General features: G+C 45.1%; 1 protein-coding gene across 2 annotated transcripts in view; it reads left to right on the top strand.

Moving 5' to 3' along the window:
• The window catches only part of LOC142243532 (protein Hook homolog 3), a 160,899-nt gene that overhangs the window by 68,303 nt on the left and 70,737 nt on the right, over positions 1-21,859 (top strand). Inside the window, exons 9-11 of one of the 2 annotated variants that reach the window (XM_075315550.1) lie at positions 4,515-4,577; positions 9,858-10,021; positions 19,285-19,425. In XM_075315550.1, the coding sequence (XP_075171665.1) occupies positions 4,515-4,577; positions 9,858-10,021; positions 19,285-19,425 (368 nt within the window). The remainder of the gene's footprint in view (positions 1-4,514; positions 4,578-9,857; positions 10,022-19,284; positions 19,426-21,859) is intronic. The other variant, XM_075315561.1, reaches the window with a different exon arrangement.

The raw sequence follows: 21,859 nt of genomic DNA, 5'->3' as shown, positions 1-21,859 counted from the left end.
TCAACTGTTGCTCAGCTAGAATCTGTACTAGATTTTACAATCAGTCTTTCTACATGAATTCCCTTGTCAGAGCATGGAGGGAACAAAGAAGCGCAGACAGTGAAAGTCACCTACTGATAGTAAGCAGTGTACGGATTCTTGCTGAGCAGCAGTTGAAAGCAGATTTTAAAGGAGCTTGAACTAGGCAATTAAAAAAATCACTGCTCATGATGTTTGGTAGAGGAGGCAAAATAAAGTAATGTAGTATATCACCAAAATTCAAAAACTGCAAAGGCTGATCAGTAATTTTTCATTAAAAAGTATACCCCTTAGAACTGTATATTTTCTGCAAAGGGGACCGAGCAGCAGCATGAACCTTTGGTTACACAGGGGATGGATATCTGCCTTCCCCAGGCTCACACTAGATTCTGTCTGATCACAGTACCGTATTGAAGCAGAAATAAAACTCCCCATCAATGAAGAAAATTTATTGTGGGAACACATTACCTTTGTCTAGTAGCTTACATGTATTTTTAAAGTCCATAGTTAAACATCTGCTTTAATGACTACAGTGAAAATGATTTTCATTCAGAATCCATTCCAGCATTAATATTTCAGGGCAAGTATTTTCATATATATTATTTATTGCTTAGTGTACCAGGTCTAAAGGCCCCGTCACACACAGATAAATCTTTGGCAGATCTGTGGTTGCAGTGAAATCATGGACATATTGTTCCATTTGTACAAGGTCACAAACCTGGCACTGATTGTCCACAATTTCACTGCAACCACAGATCTGCCGCACATTTATCTGTGTGTGACAGGGCCTTAACACTTTTTTGTATGGTCTTTTCTTTGCTCCATTGTATTTTTGGATGCAATGTTTAAGTGACTCCATGTACGAGTGCATCTCAATAAATTAGAATATCATCAAAAAGTTAATTTATTTCAGTAATTCAATACAAAAAGGGAAACACATATATAGAGTCATTACACACAGTGATCTGTTTCATTGTTTATTTCTGTTAATGTTGATGATTATGGCTTACAGCCAATGAACCCAAAAGTCATTATCTCAGAAAATTATAATAACTACCACAAAACACCTGCAAAGGCTTCCTACGCATTTAAAATGGTCCCTTAGTCTGGTTCAGTAGGCTACACAATTATGAGGAAGACTGCTGACTTGACAGATGTCCAGAAGGCAATCATTGACACACTCCACAAGGAGGGTAAGCCACAAAAGGTAATTGCTAAAGAAGCTAGCTGTTCAGAGTGCTGTATCCAAGCATATTAATGGAAAGTTGAGTGGAAGGAAAAAGTGTGGTAGATAAAGGTGCACAAGCAACCAGGATAACCACAACCTTGATAGGATTGTTAAGAAAAGGCCATTTAAAAATTTGGGGGAGATTCACAAGGCGTGGGCTGCTGCTGGAGTCAGTGCTTCAAGAGCCGCCACACACAGATGTATCCAGGACATGGGCTACAACGGTCACATTCCTTGTATCAAGCCACTGATGACCAATAGACAACGCCTGAAGTGTCTTACCTGGGCGAAAGAGAAAAAGAACTGGACCGTTGCTCAGTGGTCCAAAGTATTCTCAGATGAGTACATTTTGTATTTAATTTGGAAATCAAGGTCCCAGAGTCTGGAGGAAGGGTGGAGAGGCCACAATCCAAGCTGCTTGAGGTCTAGTGTGATGTTTCCACAATCAGTGATGGTTTGGGGAGCCATGTCATCTGCTGGTGTAGGTCCACTGTGTTTTATCAAGACCAAAGTCAGCTCAGCCGTTTACCAGGAAATTTTAGAGCACTTCATGCTTCCCTCTGCCGACAAGCTTTTTGAAATGGAAATTTCATTTTCCAGCAGGACTTGGCACCTGTCCACACTACCAAAAGTACCAATACCTGGTTTAATAACCACAGTATCACTATGCTTGATTGGCAAGCAATCTCACCTGACCTAAACCCCATAGAGAATCTATGGGGTATTGTCAAGAGGAAGATGAAGAGACACCAGACGCAACAATGCAGATGAGCTGAAGGCTGCTATCAAAGCAACCTGAGCTTCCATACCACCTCAGCAGTGCCACAGGCTGATCGCCTCCATGCCATGCAATGATGCAGTAATTCATGCAAAAAGAGCCCCGACCAAGTATTTAGGCATTTACCGTACAGACTTTTCAGTAGGCGCCAACATTTCTGAGTTTACAGTTATTTTCTCAGTTGGACTTATATAATATTCTAATTTTCTGAGATAATGACCTTTTGGGTTTTCATTGGCTGTAAGCCATAATCATCAACATTAACAGAAATAAACTCTTGAAATAGATCCCTCTGTTTGTAAAGACTCTATATAATACATGCGTTTAACTTTTTGTATTGAATTACTGAAATAAATTCACTTTGTTTGCAATCAGCAGCAGCGCGGCATTAACCCAGTTTCTCCTCTCCAGCACTGATACATTATTTTTGGCATTTTACGCCTATCGGAGGCAAGCAGGAAGACTTGGTTGACATGCATGTTTGTTTTTTTCTTTTGTTTTTTTTTTAGAAATCTTAATAGATTTTTTGTTTTACTTGAATTTGTAATACAGATCTGTAAAATGAAGAAGTATTTCATTCTGGTCACTAGGCTTAGTATGAGGCTCATACGTCCTGTTCTGTGCAGAAGACTTCACCAGTGTCATTATGGGGATTGGATTACAACAATTAAAATGAACATCTCTATATAACACAGGATCCACCACTCACAATAGAGAATGGGCAGCTCACCTCTTTCCTCTTCCTTTACAAACACCTTTGTCCAGATATGAGCCTGCATAGAAACTACTACTATATAAGTCAACCTGTCAGTCTGTCCATTTCTGAAAAAAAAACAGGAAGTATGGCTTTCCAATTAGGCCCAGTGGCCAGTGTGAAAATGGCAAAGTTTCATTATTATTATTATAATTATTTTAATTTGGAAATAAAATGTTGTTTTTGTTTTTTCTCTACATAAATGTTATTTAAGCAATAGGTAATTTTCTGATTAAACATTCCTTGGATAGCTTTGTAGGCCTCCAAAAATAAAGTACTTCAATATAAAATATACCTTGTATAGGTTTTACATCCATATTTAAGACCTATAGGCTGGGGACATACGAGAGCTACTGCGAGTACATCACATGACCCCCGGCTTCCAATCTGCTGAAGTGTAAGTAGAGTGTCCTTATACTGTCATGTGATCCTGCGATCACAGCACAGCCATGGAGGAGAGGGCAGGTGCTGCGGAGGAGAGGGGGGGACTAATCTCCCTATCTCCTCCATTATCAGTGAATGCGTATATCGCACTGTATTCCGGTGTCATGCGAGTGCAGTGCAATGTTTCTCTCACACCCATAGACTTGTATGGGTGCAAGTGAAAATGAATCTGATTCCACCTGCAGCATGCTGCCATTGCTTTCTCAGTCCAATTAGGGCTGAGAAAAAAAATTGCCCCATAGAGTAACATTGGTCCGAGTGGAATGTGATTTTTGTATCGCATTTTACTTGCTCCGTTTTACCCACTGTGTGTGCTCAGCCTAAACCTTCATTTAGGGCAGTAATAATTGTTCTATGGTAATATCTCTCATCAAGTCTACCGTTTTCTGACCATTTCGTTGTTAAGCCTGCTTTACATGTTACGGTTTCACATACGATATCGTATGCGATCATAACTGCCCCCATCGTATGTGCGACACGTTCAGTTTGTTGAACGTGTCGCACAAACGAGTAACCCCCCCGTCACATGTACTTACCCGTCCATACGACCTCGATGTGGGCGGCGAATGTCCACTTCCTGGAGTGGGAGGGACATTCGGCGTCACATCGACGTCCCCTGGCGGCCGGCCAATAGAAGCGGAGGGGCGGAGCTGAGTGGGACGTAAACATCCCGCCCACCTCCTTCCTTCCGCATAGATGGCCATGAGCCGCGGGACGCAGGTAAGATCTGTTCATCGTTCCCGGGGTGTCACACACTGCGATGTGTGCTACCTCGGGAACATTGAACAACCCGACGTGCAATTCTTCAGGATTCAACGACGTGTATGCAATGAACGTTTTGCCGAGCCTTCGCAATCGCACGTAGCTGTTACATGCTACAATGTACCTTACGATGCCGGATGTGCATCACTTACGACATGACCCCGCCGACACATCGTAAGATATATTGTAGAGTGTAAAACGGGCTTTACAAAAGGGATCCGTTATCATAAGTTTGAAATGCTAATGACTTTTCTTCATAAAAAAATACAATAAAATACCCCTCCAATATGTAAGTGTAGATTCATGAATGGTAAACATGCTTTGTAAAATTGCATCCCAATTTCCAATACATTCATTATTTTGGCATACCCTCTTGTGCAAAAATATTTCGACCTTGCCACAATGGGGGATTTTCTAGACTGATTGCTCCAGAAATATGAAGACACAAAATAGTAAAGCTGTATAAAGTCGTGTAGGTATCCATTACAATCCGCTAACTGCTCTCTTATTTTCATTCTGTGCTGATAAAGGCGTACTCTATCCAAGAGGAGCGAGATAAGCTGAGATATGAATGTAATGAGCTAGAAGAAAGGGTAAAGTTGTGAATGCCCACTCCCAGCATCAAACACTTAGGCCTCATTCAAATGTCCATTTTTTTTTCCACATACATGAAAGAAAGTACAAATATTCATCAGTGTGCTGGATCAGAATTTCATCAATGTGCATTTTTACCATGAGTGATTTACTCGTGCCAGTAAAACAAAAAAATGGCAAATCGTCTTCTGCCCATTGCAATGTTAAAAACAAGCAGCGCACTGAATGCACACGGATCTCATCCCTGTGCTGTCCGTGATTGTCATGGACTCATAGACTTGTAGTGACTTTGATCCATAACTCTGATCAAGAGCAGACATCTTGATTTTTTTTTTTTTTTGGTTTTGCAAACACACAGTCCGTAAAAAAACCCTCAGACATACTGCCCCATAGACTATGGGGTACGTACGTGTTCTATTCATGAAAAGCATGGATGGATTGCGTACTTGGAGAAACGGATGTCTGAATGAGGCCTTACTAACACAATGCTGCTTTGGTCTGCATACGCACTGTGTTTCTCTGCTCCGGAATACTAATATTGGTTCTCTTTTGTTCGAAAAATGTTTCACAAAATTTGCATTTCTAGCTGTGTTACTGGATTAGAGCTCAGCGGAGGTCAGCAATGTAGTAGCATGGTTTCAGTGTCTGCACCAAATATTAATAAATGGTAATGCAATATGGTTTAATGATTTGGTACTCTGCCTTTTTAACCTATATATGTATTGGACTTTCCAGCATGAATCTTTGGTTAAATGCCGTAATAGTGGTTATTGCTCTTATGTGCCAGCTGTGCCTGCCCATTCACTCCTGTTGACATTTTTTTTTATCTTTGGCTGACAGTTTTTTCCGCTGTCAGTGCAAGCCCTTTTAACACTTATCTGTGATATTTATGAAAAATCGACATGGAGGAGCACTTTACGGAGTCTAATTCACGAATGGTACCTGCTTTGATCAAACATTTAATGCATATCATGTCGCTATGCCATTCAAATGCCCAGAGCGGGCAAAAATCTTTTTGGTTACATGTGCACTAACTGTGAAGGAGACATGCTTGGCCAGTTCAGCACCTTTACCCTCAGTTTCTTTAGCAAGGCAGTGGTGGTCTAGGAGGTGTCTTAAAGGTCGTTAGGTTGGAATATTGCCCTGCGGCCCAGTTTCTGAGGGGAGGGGATCATGTCCTGCTTTGGTATGTCACAGAATTTGTTGGTATTCATGGTTCCCTCAATGAACTGCAGCTCCCCACAGCAGTCAGCACTCATACAGGCCCAAACCATGACACTCTCACCACCATGCTTGACTGTAGGCAAGATACACTTGATTGTGCACTCCCCACCAGGTTGCCGCTGCACAGGCTTGACACCATTTGAATCAAATACGTTTATTTTGGTCTCATAAGACTATCAGACATGGTTGCAGTATTCCATGTCCTTAGTCTGCTTGTCTTCAGCAAATTGTTTGCAGGCATAATCTTTAAAAAAAAAAAAAAAAAAAACCAACTTCCTACTGGGATGAATGCCATGCAGATCAGTTTGATGCAGTGTACAGTGTATGGTCTGAGAACTGACAGACTTACCTCTGCAGGATTGCTGGCAACACTCATACATCTATTTTGAAAAGACATCCTCTGCATATGACACTGAGCATGTGCACTTAACCTCCTTGGTTGGCCATAACGATGCCTGTTCGGAGAGGAACCTGTCTTGTTAAACCGCTGTATTCTCTTGTCCACCGTGCTGCAGCTCAGTTTCTGGGTAGTGGCTATCTTCTTATAGCCTAAGCTATCTGTATGTAGAGCAAGAATTCTTTTTTTCAGATCCTCAGCGAATTCTTTGCCATAAGATGCAATGTTGAACTTCCAAAGACCAGTATGAGAGAGTGTGTGTGAGCGATAACACCAAATGTAACACACCTGCTCCTCATTCACACCTGAGCCCTTGTAACACTAATAGGCCATTTTCCCTCCCCAAAGTTATGGGGCTAACTGGGCACAATTTGACCATGTTCACTTAGGGGGTATGCTCACTTTTGTTGCAGTTTTGACATTAATGGCTATTTGTTGAGTTAAAGGGCACACCAAATTTACACTGTTATACAAGCTGTACACGGACTACTTTACATTCTGTCAAAGTGTCATATCTTCAGTGTTGTCCCATAAAAAGATATAATAAAATATTTTAACAAGGAGTGTAATCACTTTTTGATATACTGTATCTGTGAGTAGCAAAGAAGCTTTATGTCTGATTTTGAAGTGATGATAATATGCCATGTTTGGTACGGAGTATCTATTCTTCAATGTATGAAAAGAGGAGTTCTCTAAAGGATGGGTTGACAATGTCAGCCTAGTGAAAGACCAGCTTTGAGCCATGGACTAGTTATATCAACTACTGATCTATTTGGTAAGTTCGGTGTAAATAGAAAAGAGCTCATTGGTGATTTTGAGTAAGCCAGTAGAAATTCATACATCAAACCCCACCCTGAGGAAGTCAGATTACGACGAAACGCACGTTGGGCTGCAGGCACACAGATCTAGCAGACCATGGATATAGGTAATTACCACATTGACCTTTTTTTTTATGCGGGCATGTTACCCCAGTCACGGGACTATTATTTATGCTACAACATCACATAGATTTCTCAGGGTGATCTTATTACTTTAATAAATTACGGTTCTATTGGTAGATATATATCATTCTATGTGAGTATTGTAGTGGTTATTGATTACCTACAGTTGTCCTTTATTTTCTATCATTTTCTGTTGTTGCCTTTTGGAGAAACCCTGTCTCTTATTATATTGACCCTAGACATTGTAATATGACAAGAGAAATATTTTTCATTTTATCTTCTTGCATTTAATAAAATGTGTAATGTGTTTTAATATTAATTCCTCTGTATAGGCAGTGGTGTTTTAACCTCCATGAATAGCATTTGCCTATTGCTACTACATGGAAGTTTTTTTTTAAATATTTGGTTTTTGAACGACACCTAAATTAGGGATTTTTTGATTATATAATATATATATGTCCATTTATTGTATAAAAGCAAAGAGGACCAATTTTGTATCCTGCGGAGATGGACTGTCACATCAAGTTAACATTTGGGACTGACAAAGCCCCTTGTGATATTATTTTTTTTATTTAGGAGTACTGTTTTTGGTATTCTGTGTTGTCCATTGGCTCACATAGAATTCAGATGAGGGAGGATAGAAACTTCCTAATGGCTAACCAGAGTATCCAAATTGGTAAGGTTTCCAGAAGATATAGGTTAATTAGACAAGATAGACCTCTATATTGGAAATTGGAAGTGGTTTAAAGTTTTCCACTTTTCAGCAAATTTCCAATTTCCTTGAAAAAATGGTGTAAAATTGGCTTTATGTAAATTACTACATAAGAAAGGTCCCAAGGTATTTTAAGGGGTACTTTGCACGCTGCGATATATCGCTAGCCGATTGTAGCGATGCCGAGCACGATAGTCCCCGCCCCCGTCGCAGATGCGATATCTTGTGATGGCTGCCGTAGCGAATATTATCACTATGCAGCTTCATACGCACTTACCTGCCCTGCGACGTCGCTCTGGCCGGCGACCTGCCTCCTTCCTAAGGGGGCGGGTCGTGCGGCGTCACAGCGACGTCACACGGCAGGCAGCCAATGGAAGCGGAGGGGCGGAGGTGAGCGGGACGTAAATATCCCGCCCACCTCCTTCCTTCCTCATTGCCGGTGGATGCAGGTAAGGAGATGTTCCTCGCTCCTGCGGTTTCATACACAGCGATGTGTGCTGCCGCAGGAACGAGGAACAACATCGTACCTGTCACTGCAGCGAAATTATGGAAATGACCGACACTACACAGATCACCGATTTTCGATGCTTTTGCGATCGTTTATCGGTGCTTCTAGGCTTTACACATTGCGACGTCGTTACCGGCGCCGGATGTGCGGCATTTTCGATTTGACCCCGACGACATCGCAGTAGCGATGTCGCAACGTGCAAAGTACCCCTAAGGCCAAACTTTTGCAGGAGTAGTTATGTCATACAGGGCCGGTGAAGTATTTAAAGGCAAAGCTTCAGTTTTAATTGGTTTTACTTTGTAATCAGAGAGAAGACTATACTCCTCCTGGACGCTGTCTATGTTCAGAAGAGTAATTTGTGGATTGTATACAACATAATATCAAAAAAGCAAGATTTAAAGTCCATTTTGCACCCAGAATCCCTTAATGTCAGGATTATTCCTAATCCATAATGCCAGTGGCTCTATACAATGCACAAATGAGATGGGGCAACTTTGTCTGGCGCTGTTGTGAATTAAAATTTTGGATGTGGAGGCATGTACAGGGTGGGCCATTTATAAGGACACACCTAAATAAAATAGGAATGGTTGGTGATATCAACTTCCTGTTTGTGGCTCATTAGTATATGGGAGGGGGAAACTTTTCAAGATGGGTGGTGACCATGGTGGCCATTTTGAAGTCGGCCATTTGAGATCCAACTTTATTTTTTTCAATGGGAAGAGGATCATGTAACACATCAAACTTATTGAGAATTTCACAAGAAAAACAATGGTGTGCTTGGTTTTAACGTAATTTATTAGTTATTTCCAATTTTATGACCAGTTATAAAATGTGTTTAAAGTGCTGCCCATTGTGTTGGATTGTCAATGCAACCCTCTTCTCCCACTCTTGACACACTGAAAGCAACACCGCAGAAGAAACGCTAGCACAGGCTTCCAGCATCCGTTGTTGCAGATGCTACACATCTTCTATTTTCACAGCATAGACCATTGCCTTCAGATGAGTCCAAAGATAAAAGTCTAAGTGGGTCAGATCGGGAGATCTTGGTGGCCATTCAACTGGCCCATGATGACCAATCCACTTTCCAGGACACTGTTCATGTAGGATTGCTCGGACCTGACACCCATATGTGATGGTGCACCACCACATTATGGTTGTCAATCTTAATTGTGAGGCTAAGAGGGATTTAGTTTTTTGTTTTTATTTTTTTTTCTTCTAGTACAACCAGTTTTAGTTCTGATATTCTGGAATTTGTCCTAAATTCAGCTTTGAATGATCTGCTAAATTTAATACAATTAATTTTTCCTTGGTACAAATGTGGTTGGACTTTTAACCCTGCATTGGTCACAGTGCCATCATGGGTTGTAACAATTGTGAGACACTTGCACGAGTGATTCGAGTGGCTGGCATGTTCCCTGGGTTGCACAAGAAAATGTTTTCACTTACAAACCATTATTTAAATTGAAGAGTGACTTTTTATTATTTGCTTTTTTAAAGGTTGCGGCGCTGCAAGAAGAGAAGAGCAGTTTACTTGCTGAAAACCAGGTTCTTATGGAACGCTTAAATCAGTCGGATTCTTTAGAAGATCCCAATAGTCCAGCTGGAAGAAGGCACCTCCAACTTCAGACACAGTTGGAACAGCTACAAGAAGAAACCTTTAGGTAGAATACATATTATTTTATGTGCAGCATACAGCCATTATATATAAAACGTAATGGGGTTGTCCAGGTTTGAGATGAAAGTCTACAGTCAATGTATGGACTGCAGACTCCTAAATCCTAACAGCGCGCACACCACCCACTGTCAGGATTCCCCCAGTGGCGATAGTGGGCAGTCAAATGACCACAAGGATGGGATTTGCATACTTCCGGCCACATTCCAGATAGACCTGCACATCCTCAATTACTAAAAATGGATTGAGCAAGACACGTGACCACATATGTGCAAATTGCTGGGGTCCTGGGCTCAAATCCCACGATGGACAACATCTGCAATGAGTTTGTAGGTTCTCCTCGTGTTTGTGTGGATACTCCGGTTTTCTCCCTTCAAAATACATACTGATAGGGAGTTTAGATTGAGCCCTAATGGGGACAATGTTGTCAATGTATGTAAAGTGCTGTGGAATTAATAGCACTATATAAATATATTATAAATTGCATACTTGCAGTCACGTGACCACCCGCTTTCTGCAGCAATACCAGAGAATCCTGACCGCACAGTAAAGATTCACAGGTCTGCAGTCACATCGAGTAAGGGTGGCTTTACACGCTGCGACATCGCTAGCCGATGCTAGCGATGGCGAGCCTGATAGCACCCGCCCCTATTGTTATGGCGATATGTGTAGATCGCTGCCGTAGCAAACATTATCGCTACGGCAGCGTCACACGTACTTACCTGCTCGGCGACATCGCTGTGACTAGCGAACCGCCTCCTTTCTAAGGGGGCGGTTCGCTCGGCGTTACAGCGATGTCACTAAGCGGCCGCCCAATCAAAGCGGAGGGGCGGAGATGAGCGGGACGAACATCCCGCCCACCTTCTTCCTTCCTCATTGCTGGCGTGTGGCAGGTAAGGAGAAGTTCCTGCGGCGAAACACGTAGCGATGTGTGCTGCCGCAGGGATGAGGAACAACTTTGCCCCAGCGACAGCAGCGATAATTGGGAGCGGACCCCCATGTCAACGAGGAGCTATTTTGGACGTTTTTGCAACGATCCAAAATTGCTCCTAGGAGTCACACACAACGAGATCACTACAGCGGCCGGATGTGCGTCACAAAATCCGTGACCCCAACGAGATCGCTGTAGCAAAATCGTAGCATGTAAAGCCCGCTTAACTGCAGACTTCATCCCAAACCTGGCCAATCTCTTTTAATTCTAGATAATGTACAGCATGTCAAATATAGCATATACCAGGTAATGTAGAGCCAAGTTTTTGTGCTTTGGCAAAATACCGATCAGTCATTGAGCTTTTGCAAAATCCCTTTTAAGAGTTTCCTGTTCATCCTAAAATCTGTATGAAGTGTCCTTGCAGAGTTTCACATTTGCAGCGTGCCTTATGGGTTATTCAGGCCATTTACACGTTTCAAGCATTTCATTGAACATACATTTGACGGTCTGTTTAGTGGGGGAAGTAGCCACCCACACACGGCTACTGATGCTTTATAATGCTGGGACTCGCTGGGTATTAAATGTTTAAGGTCCAAATCATCTTTACTTACATATACATTTATCAATGACATTGACAGCTTTGGCATTCCAGTGTAATGGTTCCATTTCAGTAGAAAGGACTTCTTGAAAGGGGGTGTTTAGCAAATATGGCAGAAACACAATTGTGTGAAATAGCCTTCTCCATGGACTGCACGGTTCTCCTGTCCTGAAAATATCAGATGATTGTGGGGCATATGACTAAACATGGCCATCAGCAACCTCCAATACAAAACCCTAGCCTTTACTAGTTTCCTAGTAAAGGGAATCTGTCACGACATTTGACCTTTTTAAACTGTTAATATGGACATACAGGTTATAGAATGCTGAAAATGTCTCGCCTGTCTCTCTCATATCAGATGCCTTGTTGTGGATAAATCATCTTTCATCACTTTATGTAAATGAGCTCTTCCAGGCTATGGGGTGGACGCTGCCTGGAAGATAAGTCTGTCTCCAGAGATTATTATAGATAAAAGGAGTGTTACTAGTGTGAGACAAGTAACTGACACAGAACAGGAGAAATGACAATTGACTTCATGCAAACACATTTTTTTTTATCGTTCCTTTGGGAGACCCAGACCATGGGTGTTTAGCTTCCACCTCCGGAGGACACACAAAGTACTACACTTAAAAGTGTAGCTCCTCCCCCTGAGCTTATACACCCCCTGGTGAGCAGACCCAGCCAGTTTATCGCTTTGTGTTCAGGAGGCATACATCCACACATGCATTCTCATATGATTTTTTCCTTTTGGAATGAGATTGAAGAGTGGGGTCCACGTCTGGACCCCCGGCATGTCCCTTCTCACCCCACTGTGTCGGCGGTGTTGTAAGGTTGATTCCTAGGCTGGAGCCTTACATGCCGTGCTTCTTCACCATCCCTCCTGGGCTCTGGCTTGAAGTGGGAGCCAGCACGGTCTCCATGCTTGGCAGGAGACCGGTCTCCATCCGCAGCCCTTCAGGACCCTGCTGGACCGGAGCACTCATCCCCAGGGACTTGGCCCTGCGTCTCAGCAAGCTAAGTACCTGAGACGTTTAGATTTCGGGGTCCCTGTACTTTATTGTTGGGGGAGAGTGTGCTTATTGTGTTTACTGACATTTCCGGCGGGTTCTCTAGCTGTCGCCTAAGAACCGCGCCGATGGTGCCTGCGCGTCGGCCGCCCCGCTCAAATTTAGGCCCCGGCTTCGCCGGAGGCCTAGTTTCTGTTTCACTGCCCTCGCATGTCACTCATGCAGAGGGACAGGCTCGGCTCCTCCCGGCGGCCGTTCTGTACAGGGGAGGGACACTCCCCACTGCAGTGTGTGTCCCCTCCCCTGAAGGTCTCTATGGCCCTCCAGATCCCGCTCCTCAAGCAAGTCCCGCCCCCTCTCTTCGCTCCGGCGGCCATTTTCTCAGCGTTCTCTCTGCGATCAGTCATTGCAGCGCTGGTCTGCAGCATCTCTGCTGAGGTGCTGTGTTTGGGGGTCCAGGCTTCGGGATCTGGAGGGCACACAACACCGCTCCAACGGTCTGGTAAGCCACAACCGGTCTCCGGTTGTGGACCTCTGTATATACTCTCTGGGGTTCATTCTCTGGCAGAGCCCCCACTCCAGCAGCATGTCTCTCACGAGGAGCAAGGCCCCAAAGCTTTATGCGCTGCATGTAAGCTCCTGCTGCCTGAACCGAGCACCTTCCCACATTGTGATGCCTGCTCTAACTTGGCGGTGCCACAGCCTGGAGTCTCACCCCCAGTGGTTTCTCAGGCTGCGCCTGCTCCTGTGGCTGAACCCCCGGCTTGGGTAGAATCCTTTTCTAGGTCTATCTCCCAGTCTTTTGCTGAGTCCATGGGACTTCTGTCCAGGACGTTGATGAATATGCATCAGCCCCCCTCACAGGGTGCCTCTGCTGCTAGGGGTCCCTCAGGACCGGAGCTCACAGAGGATTCTTCATCAGGGTCCAGACCCCGTCCTCCTAAGAAGAGACGCAGGGTTCCCTCTCCCTCCTCCTCCCGTGGCTCTGATTCCAGAGCTGACTCGCAGGATGAGGAGGATGCCTTTACAGGGGGCTCGGAGGCTAACTCCATGTGCCCCATTGATCTGTCCGAAAGTGACTCAGATCTTAGTGACTTGATTGCTTCTATTAATTCTGTACTGGATCTCAATCCGCCAGTATCAGAGGAGCAACCCTCTCTAGCAGAAAAGCACCAGTTTACCTTGCCTAAGAGGACAAAGAGTGTGTTTTTTAACCACTCCAGTTTTCAGGCCGCTGTGACCAAGCCCAGGGCCTGTCCTGACAAGCGCTTCCCAAAGCGTGGTTCTGATGACTGTTTTCCCTTTCCACCTGAGGTGGTCAAGGAGTGAGCTCAGTCCCCAAAGGTAGACCCTCCGGTGTCTAGGCTCGCAGCCCGGACTGTTGTGTCGGTGGCTGATGGCACTTCCCTTAAGGATTCCACTGACCGCCAGATTGACCTTCTGGCCAAATCCGTGTATGAAGCGGCGGGGGGCGCGTTTTCTCCGACTTTTGCAGCAGTGTGGGCTCTCAAGGCCATCTCTGCTTCTCTAGAGGAGATGCATTCCCTCACCAGGGAATCTATGCCCGAAATGGATGCCTTAACTTCCCAAGCTTCGGCCTTTTCATCCTATGCCATGTCTGCCATGCTGGAGGCTTCTCACCGCACTGCGGTGGCTTCGGCTAATTCCCTCGCTATCCGCAGAATCTTGTGGCTTCGAGAGTGGAAGGCAGATGCTTCTTCAAAGAAGTACCTTGCTGGGCTCCCTTTTGCTGGGTCCCGGCTGTTCGGAGAACAGCTGGATGAAATTATTAAGGAAGCTACTGGCGGGAAGAGTACTTCCATGCCTCAAACTAAAGCCAGGAAACCTGCCCAGGGTAGGAATCAGTCGAGGTTTCGCTCCTTTCGTTCCTCCAACTGGTCGTCCTCTAAGCCCTCGCCCTCGTCCGCTAACTCAGCCAAGGACCAGAAATCCAACTGGCGCACAAAAGCGCGTCCACAGAAGACCGCAGGAGCTGCTGCCACTAAGGCAGCCTCCTCGTGACTATCTGCCCGCTCCAGCAACGTCCTTAGTCGGTGGCAGGCTCTCCCACTTTGGCGACGCTTGGTTTCAACACGTCTCCGATCAGTGGGTGAGAGATATCATCTCCCACGGCTACAGGATAGAATTTTCTTCCAGTCCGCCAAACAGATTTTTTTCTCTCAACTCCCCCCTGCTCCAAGGCCGCCGCCTTCTCACAGGCCGTGGCAGCCTTACAGGCCAATGGAGTAATTGTACCGGTTCCCGCCCGGGAACGGTTCAGAGGTTTCTACTCAAATCTCTTCCTAGTTCCCAAAAAGGACGGTACCTTCCGGCCCATCCTGGATCTGAAGCTTCTCAACAAGCATGTTCAGGTGCGGCGCTTTCGCATGGAGTCTCTGCGATCAGTCATTGCCTCTATGTCCCAAGGGGATTTCCTGGCATCCATCGACATCAGAGATGCCTATCTGCATGTGCCAATTGCAGTGTCACCACAGCGTTGGCTACGTTTTGCAGTAGGAGAAGAGCACTTCCAATTCGTGGCTCTCCCCTTCGGGTTGGCCACGGCCCCTCGGGTATTCACCAAGGTCATGGCAGCAGTGATTGCAGTTCTGCACCTCCAGGGGTTGGCAGTGATTCCTTACCTGGACGACCTTTTAGTCAAGGCTTCATCCAGCGCAGACTGTCAGCGGAGTGTCTCGCTCACTCTCTCCACTCTAGCTCAATTCGGGTGGCTGGTCAATCTGCCCAAATCCACTCTGACTCCGACCCAGAGTCTCACGTACCTAGGGATGCAGTTCGAGACCTTGACGGCACTTGTGAAGTTGCCCTTAGTCAAACAGCAGGCCCTCCAGCTAGCTCTCTGCTGAGACCCCGCCGTTATACCCTCAGGCGTCTGATGCAGGTGCTGGGTCAAATGGTGGCGTCCATAGAGGCTGTTCCCTTTGCCCAGTTCCATCTGCGCCCCCTGCAGCTGGATATTCTCCACTGTTGGGACAAGCGGCCTTCCTCCTTACACAGGTTAGTGGCTCTGTCGCCACAAACCAGGAGCTCTCTTCAGTGGTGGCTTCGGCCTCTCTCCCTGTCCCAGGGGCGCTCCTTCCTGGCCCCGTCCTGGGTGATTCTCACCACGGATGCCAGTCTATCCGGCTGGGGAGCGGTATGTCTCCACCACAGAGCGCAGGGCACTTGGACTCCGTCCGAGTCAGCCCTTTCAATCAATGTGCTGGAAACCAGAGCCGTGCTTCTAGCTCTCCTAGCTTTTCACCACCTGTTGGCGGGCAGGCACATTCGAGTCCAGTCAGACAACGCGACAGCGGTTGCCTACATCAATCACCAAGGCGGGACACGCAGCCGCCTGGCGATGTTGGAAGTACAACGCATCCTTCAATGGGCGGAGGACTCCAAGTCCACCATATCCGCAGTCCACATCCCAGGCGTGGAAAACTGAGAGGCAGATTATCTCAGCCGTCAAACCGTGGACGGTGGCGAGTGGTCCCTGCACCCGGCAGTGTTTCAGTCAATCTGCCGCAAATCGGGCACTCCGGACGTGGACCTAATGGCATCCCGTCACAACAACAAGGTTCCCGTTTACGTGACTCGCTCCCACGACCCTCAGGCATTCGCCGCGGACGCTCTGGTTCAAGACTGGTCCCAGTTTCGTCTGTCCTACGTGTTTCCCCCTCTAGCTCTCTTGCCCAGAGTTCTGCGCAAGATCAGAATGGAGGGCTGTCGAGTCATCCTCATTGCACCGGAATGGCCTAGGCGAGCTTGGTATCCAGACCTGCTCCATCTGTCCGTAGAGATGCCGTGGCATCTCCCGGACCGTCCAGACCTACTCTCACAAGGTCCGTTTTTCCGCCCGAATTCTGCGGCTCTCAAATTGACGGCGTGGCTCTTGAGTCCTGGATCTTGACGGCTTCTGGTATTCCTCCTGAAGTCATCTCCACTATGACTCGGGCCCGTAAGTCTTCCTCTGCTAAGATCTATCACAGGACTTGGAAAATTTTCCTGTCCTGGTGTCGCTCTACCGACCATCCCCCTTGGCCATTCTCCTTGCCGACCCTTCTGTCTTTTCTTCAGTCCGGTCTGCAGCTAGGACTGTCCCTCAACTCTCTCAAGGGACAAGTCTCAGCTCTGTCAGTTCTGTTCCAGAGGCGTCTCGCTCGGCTGGCTCAGGTCCGCACCTTCATGCAAGCCGCGTCTCACATCATTCCGCCTTACCGGCGGACCTTGGATCCCTGGGACCTTAATTTAGTTCTCACGGTTTTGCAGAAACCCCCCTTTGAGCCTCTTAGGGAGGTCTCTTTGCATCGTCTTTCACAGAAAGTGGTTTTTCTGGTGGCCATAACTTCCCTCAGGAGAGTCTCTGATTTGGCCGCGCTCTCTTCGGAGTCACCTTTTTTAGTTTTTCATCAAGACAAGGTGGTTCTCCGTCCGACTCCGGATTTTCTTCCTAAGGTGGTCTCTCCTTTCCACCTTAACCAGGACATTACCCTACCTTCCTTTTGTCCGGCTCCTGTTCATCGCTTTGAAAAAGCGCTGCATACTCTGGATCTGGTGCGTGCGCTCCGGATCTATGTGTCTCGCACCGCTGCTCTTAGGCGTGTACTTCTCTTTTTGTGCTAACCACAGGTCGGCGCAAGGGCCTTTCTTCTTCTAAGCCGACCTTAGCTCGTTGGATTACATCGACCATTTCGGATGCCTACCAGAGTTCTCAGGTGCCTCCCCCGCCGGGGATCAAGGCACATTCGACCAGAGCTGTTGGTGCCTCTTGGGCTTTCAGGCACCAGGCTACGGCTCAGCAAGTCTGTCAGGCTGCCACTTGGACTAGCCTGCATACCTTTTCAAAGCACTACCAAGTGCATGCTCATGCTTCGGCAGATGCGAGCTTGGGCAGACGCATCCTTCAGGCGGCTGTCGCCCATTTGTGAAGTTAGGTTCTGCCTACTTCTTGCCTTTTTTCGGTTTATTTCCCACCCAGGAACTGCTTTGGAACGTCCCATGGTCTGGGTCTCCCAAAGGAACGATAAAGAAAAAGAGAATTTTGTTTACTTACCATAAATTCTTTTTCTTATAGTTCCGTATTGGGAGACCCAGCACCCTCCCTGTTGCCTGTTGGCAATTTTCTTGTTCCGCGTGTTATCACCGGCTGTTGTCGTGGACAGAGTCTCCGGTTGTTCCGGCTTTTGCTCTATTCTACTTGTGGGTGGCTATTCTCCTTCAGCTTTTGCACTAAACTGGCTGGGTCTGCTCACCAGGGGGTGTATAAGCTCAGGGGGCGGAGCTACACTTTTAAGTGTAGTACTTTGTGTGTCCTCCGGAGGTAGAAGCTAAACACCCATGGTCTGGGTCTCCCAATACGGAACTATAAGAAAAAGAATTTACGGTAAGTAAACAAAATTCTCTTTTTTTGCTGCTCCCTGAACTCTGCTTCATTGACACAATATTGCAGAACTCTCACTGCCTGTGAGATGGAGGCTGAAGCTGAGAGGAACCTGCAGAAGTGTCAGTTATAATCACATACTCTGCAGAGAGCGGCCAGTACACGTCACACTGGTAACGCCCTTTTATTTATAATAATCTCTGGAGACGGAGTTATCTTCCAGGCAGCATCCGCCCCATAGCCTGGAAGAGCTCATTTATATAAAATGATAAGATGATTTATCCACAATAAGGCATCTGATATGAGACATACAGGGAAGACATTTTTCGGTATTCTATAACCTGGATGCCCATATTAACAGTTAAAAAGGTCAAAGTGGTAACAGATTCACTTTAAAGTAGCGTCATGCCTTACGTTTGTTACTGAGCCAAGAGGTGATATGACCTCTTGTTTAATAGATCCCAAAGGCATATGATTATCTGTTTGGATTATGGAGTTCAATTTTTTGGAAGCTAGAATAAGACTTAAGACTAGAGGGCGCTTTACACACAGTGACATCGCTAGCGATGTCGCTCGTGAAAGCACCCGCCCCCGTCATTTGTGTGTCACGGGCAAATCGCTGCCCATGGCGCACAATATCGCTAGTACCAGTCACACGGACTTACCTTCCTAGCGACGTAGCTGTGGCCGGCAAACTGCCTCTTTAAGAGGGCGGTTCGTGCGGCGTCACAGCGACGTCACACGGCAGGCGTCCAATAGAAGCGGAGGGGCAGAGAGCAGCCTCATGAAAGACGCCCACCTCGTTGCAGGAGGACGCAGGTACAGTAGTGTTAGTCGTTTCTGGGGTGTCACACGTAGCGATGTGTGCTGCCTCAGGAACGACGAACAACCTGCGTCCAAAAGCAGCAACGACATTTGGGAAATGGACGACGTGTTAAGAATCAACGATTTGGTAAGTGTTTTGCATCGTTAGCGGTCGCTCGTACGTGTCACACACAACGACGTCACTAACCAGGCCGGATGTGCGTCACGAATTCCGTCAACCCAACGACATCTCGTTAGTGATGTCGTGGCGTGTAACGGGGCCTTTAGAATATTCTAATCATCCAAAGAGCTATAACCTTTCCAAAAAAAAAGGCCCCATTGTGAACGAGAACTTTGTAAATCATAACCAGAGACATAAGACTATTTGCAGATAATTCCAGACTTTCTTTTTTTTAGAATTTAAAGTATTTTTATAGCTCTTCTACTCAGTCTTTTTAGCATTTGCCTTGCAAATCTTATTGATTCTTCTTTTATTGTTGCTCTAAACAAAGGTTATCATCTTTTCTAGGCTTGAAGCATCCAAAGATGATTACAGGATACGATGTGAAGAGCTCGAAAAGGAGATCACAGAGCTAAGGCAGCAAAATGAAGATTTAACAACACTAGCCGATGAAGCACAGTCACTCAAAGATGAAATGGATGTGCTAAGGTACAGATTTTCTTATCTATTGCTTTTAGTGTGAAACTTTAAAACCACTTGTCCGCTGTGTTAGTTTATAAAGATATCTCTCTCAGATGTAGATAAATATATATGCATATATAAACACACTCATCAGCATCGAAATTGCAATACCAAGAAGTTGTGGTATTATTAATCTTGCTTGATTGCTAGATATGTTAATGATATGTGGATGATAAAAAAAGGTTAATCAAATTTTTAAAAACCTCTCAATTTCTTCAGTATCAGGCATGAGTGCCATGCTCAGAAATACATATACTCACACTACTTGGCTGCTATCAACATTACCAGGAGACATGTTAGTCATAGAGAGGGAGCTGCCAGCAGTGGATCTTGATGATTTGCGTGCCCAAGTGCATTGAATATGGCAGAACATTACTCAGACTATCATTAATGACCTCACTGATGAGCAGACTTGCATGCCTTAACATGTTATTTCTGGATGTGGTGCTCATACGTGATATTAACTTAATTGATATAGGTGTGAAAGAATGCTAAAAGTAATAACACTTTCAAAAACAGATATTTTAATATTTAGGTTTTTTTTTTCTTAATTTACAAAAATAAAATGAAAAATAAAAATCTAAAACCTCAATATTTGGTGTGACCATGCTTTAAACCAGCTTCAATTCTTATAGGTCCACTTTTCACAAAGATTTTAAAGGAATTCAACTGTGAGGTTGTTCCAAACATTTTGGAGACCTATCTACAGATCTTCTGTGGATGTAGCTTGTACAAATCCTTCTGTCTTTTCATGTAATATCACACAGGCTCGATGATGAGGAGATCTGGGCTCTATGGTGCCATATCATCGCTTCTTGGACTCCTTGTTCTTATTTATGCTGAAGATACTTGTCAATGAGAATTAACGTCCCTGATTCTATAGCATGATGGATGTATATCTCTATATTTCTCAGCATTGAGGACACCATTAATCCTGACTAAATCCCCAAATCCATTTGCTGAAATACAATGTCTAACTTGCTAGGAATATCCACCATGCGTCACAAGTATTTTTTGAGTTTTTTACCTCCGTATCTGTAAGCCAAAATCAGGAGTGGGTAATAAATACAGGAGTGGTGCCTGTGTTTCTATTAGACTTTTCCTCTGATTGTGCCACTCCTGGTTTTGGCTTACGAATGCTGAAGTAAAAACTCAGAAAACCAGGAGTGGGTAATAAATACAGAAGTGGTGCTTGTGTTTTTATTAGGGTGCGTGCCCACGATCAGTATCTGCAGGGTTTTGGACTCAGCAGCTGCGTCTAAAACTCTGTATTGTACAGTACAAGCATAGTGGATGGATTTATAGAAATCCCGTGCCCACTATGCTTGTTTTTTCCGCAGCAAACACTGACCTGCGGTGCGTCTTTCCAGACCGCAGCATGTCAATTGTTCGCTGCAGAATCGCATGCGTCCTCCATAGGGAGAACACAAGTAAGGAGACCGCAGCGCCCCAAACCCTGATCGTGGGCACAGTCAGCTGCGGTCTCCTGTGTTCTCCTGCGGAGGAGATATGTGGCCCCGCCGGTCAGGACTTGCTGCATTCTGAGCACAGTGAGTCCTGATCGTGGGCACATACCCTTATACTTTTCCTCTTTTTGTGCTACTCCTTATTTTGACTTGGATACTGAGGTAAAAACTCAGCAAATACTCAATGTGTGCATGTGGCCTAAAGCTTGCCTATGTGTGTCTGTTTTACATAACAAAGAAAATCTTTGTGTCCTCCATAAAAATTAGGAGAATAGGGTCCCTTTACCCCTCTTTATTACTCTAGAAAAATGGATAGACGTTTTATATGTAACCATCTGTGCACGTTGTATTTTATGGTATTTAGGTTTACAGTGGGTGGGTTTTATCACTAATGGCCTTCCCCCTCATAAGTGTACACTGTTGGTTAAAGGTGCAGTTTCCGCTTTCTGTACAGCTAACTATCAAGCAATTATGACATATCATTTTGATAAGCTGAAAATCTTTTAATTTGTAATACCTCAAGTTTTTTGCGAGTTTTTGATGGCACTATTGATTTCATACTTCTGAAAACCATGACCACAGTTGCCTACATAATGGCAGGTTAAAATATAATATATAATCAAAACTCCGCAAAGAGTCACTATGATGCCATGCAAAATCTAATAATCCCTCCACCGAGTGTAGGCATGTAACCCGTAGAGAGAAACAGTGACCAAAGAAAATTAGATATAAAATTTATTTTATTAAGCTAATAAATTTAAAAACAAGTAACATCAGGGAGATTCCCAGATTGTGGCAGCAAAAACAAAATCCAAAATGACAGTGCATATACAGAAACCTTTACATAAATACCACTTAAAATACATTAAAAAGAAGGTACAAAAAGTGCTGTGCAAATGTGCCAAAAATATTAAAATGTATATTAATGGTAGAGG

Source organism: Anomaloglossus baeobatrachus, chromosome 1 (assembly GCF_048569485.1).
Source record: "Anomaloglossus baeobatrachus isolate aAnoBae1 chromosome 1, aAnoBae1.hap1, whole genome shotgun sequence".
Classification (NCBI taxonomy): Eukaryota; Metazoa; Chordata; class Amphibia; order Anura; family Aromobatidae; genus Anomaloglossus; species Anomaloglossus baeobatrachus.
Note: the sequence above shows the minus strand (reverse complement) of the source record. Positions and strands in the feature narration are given on the sequence as shown.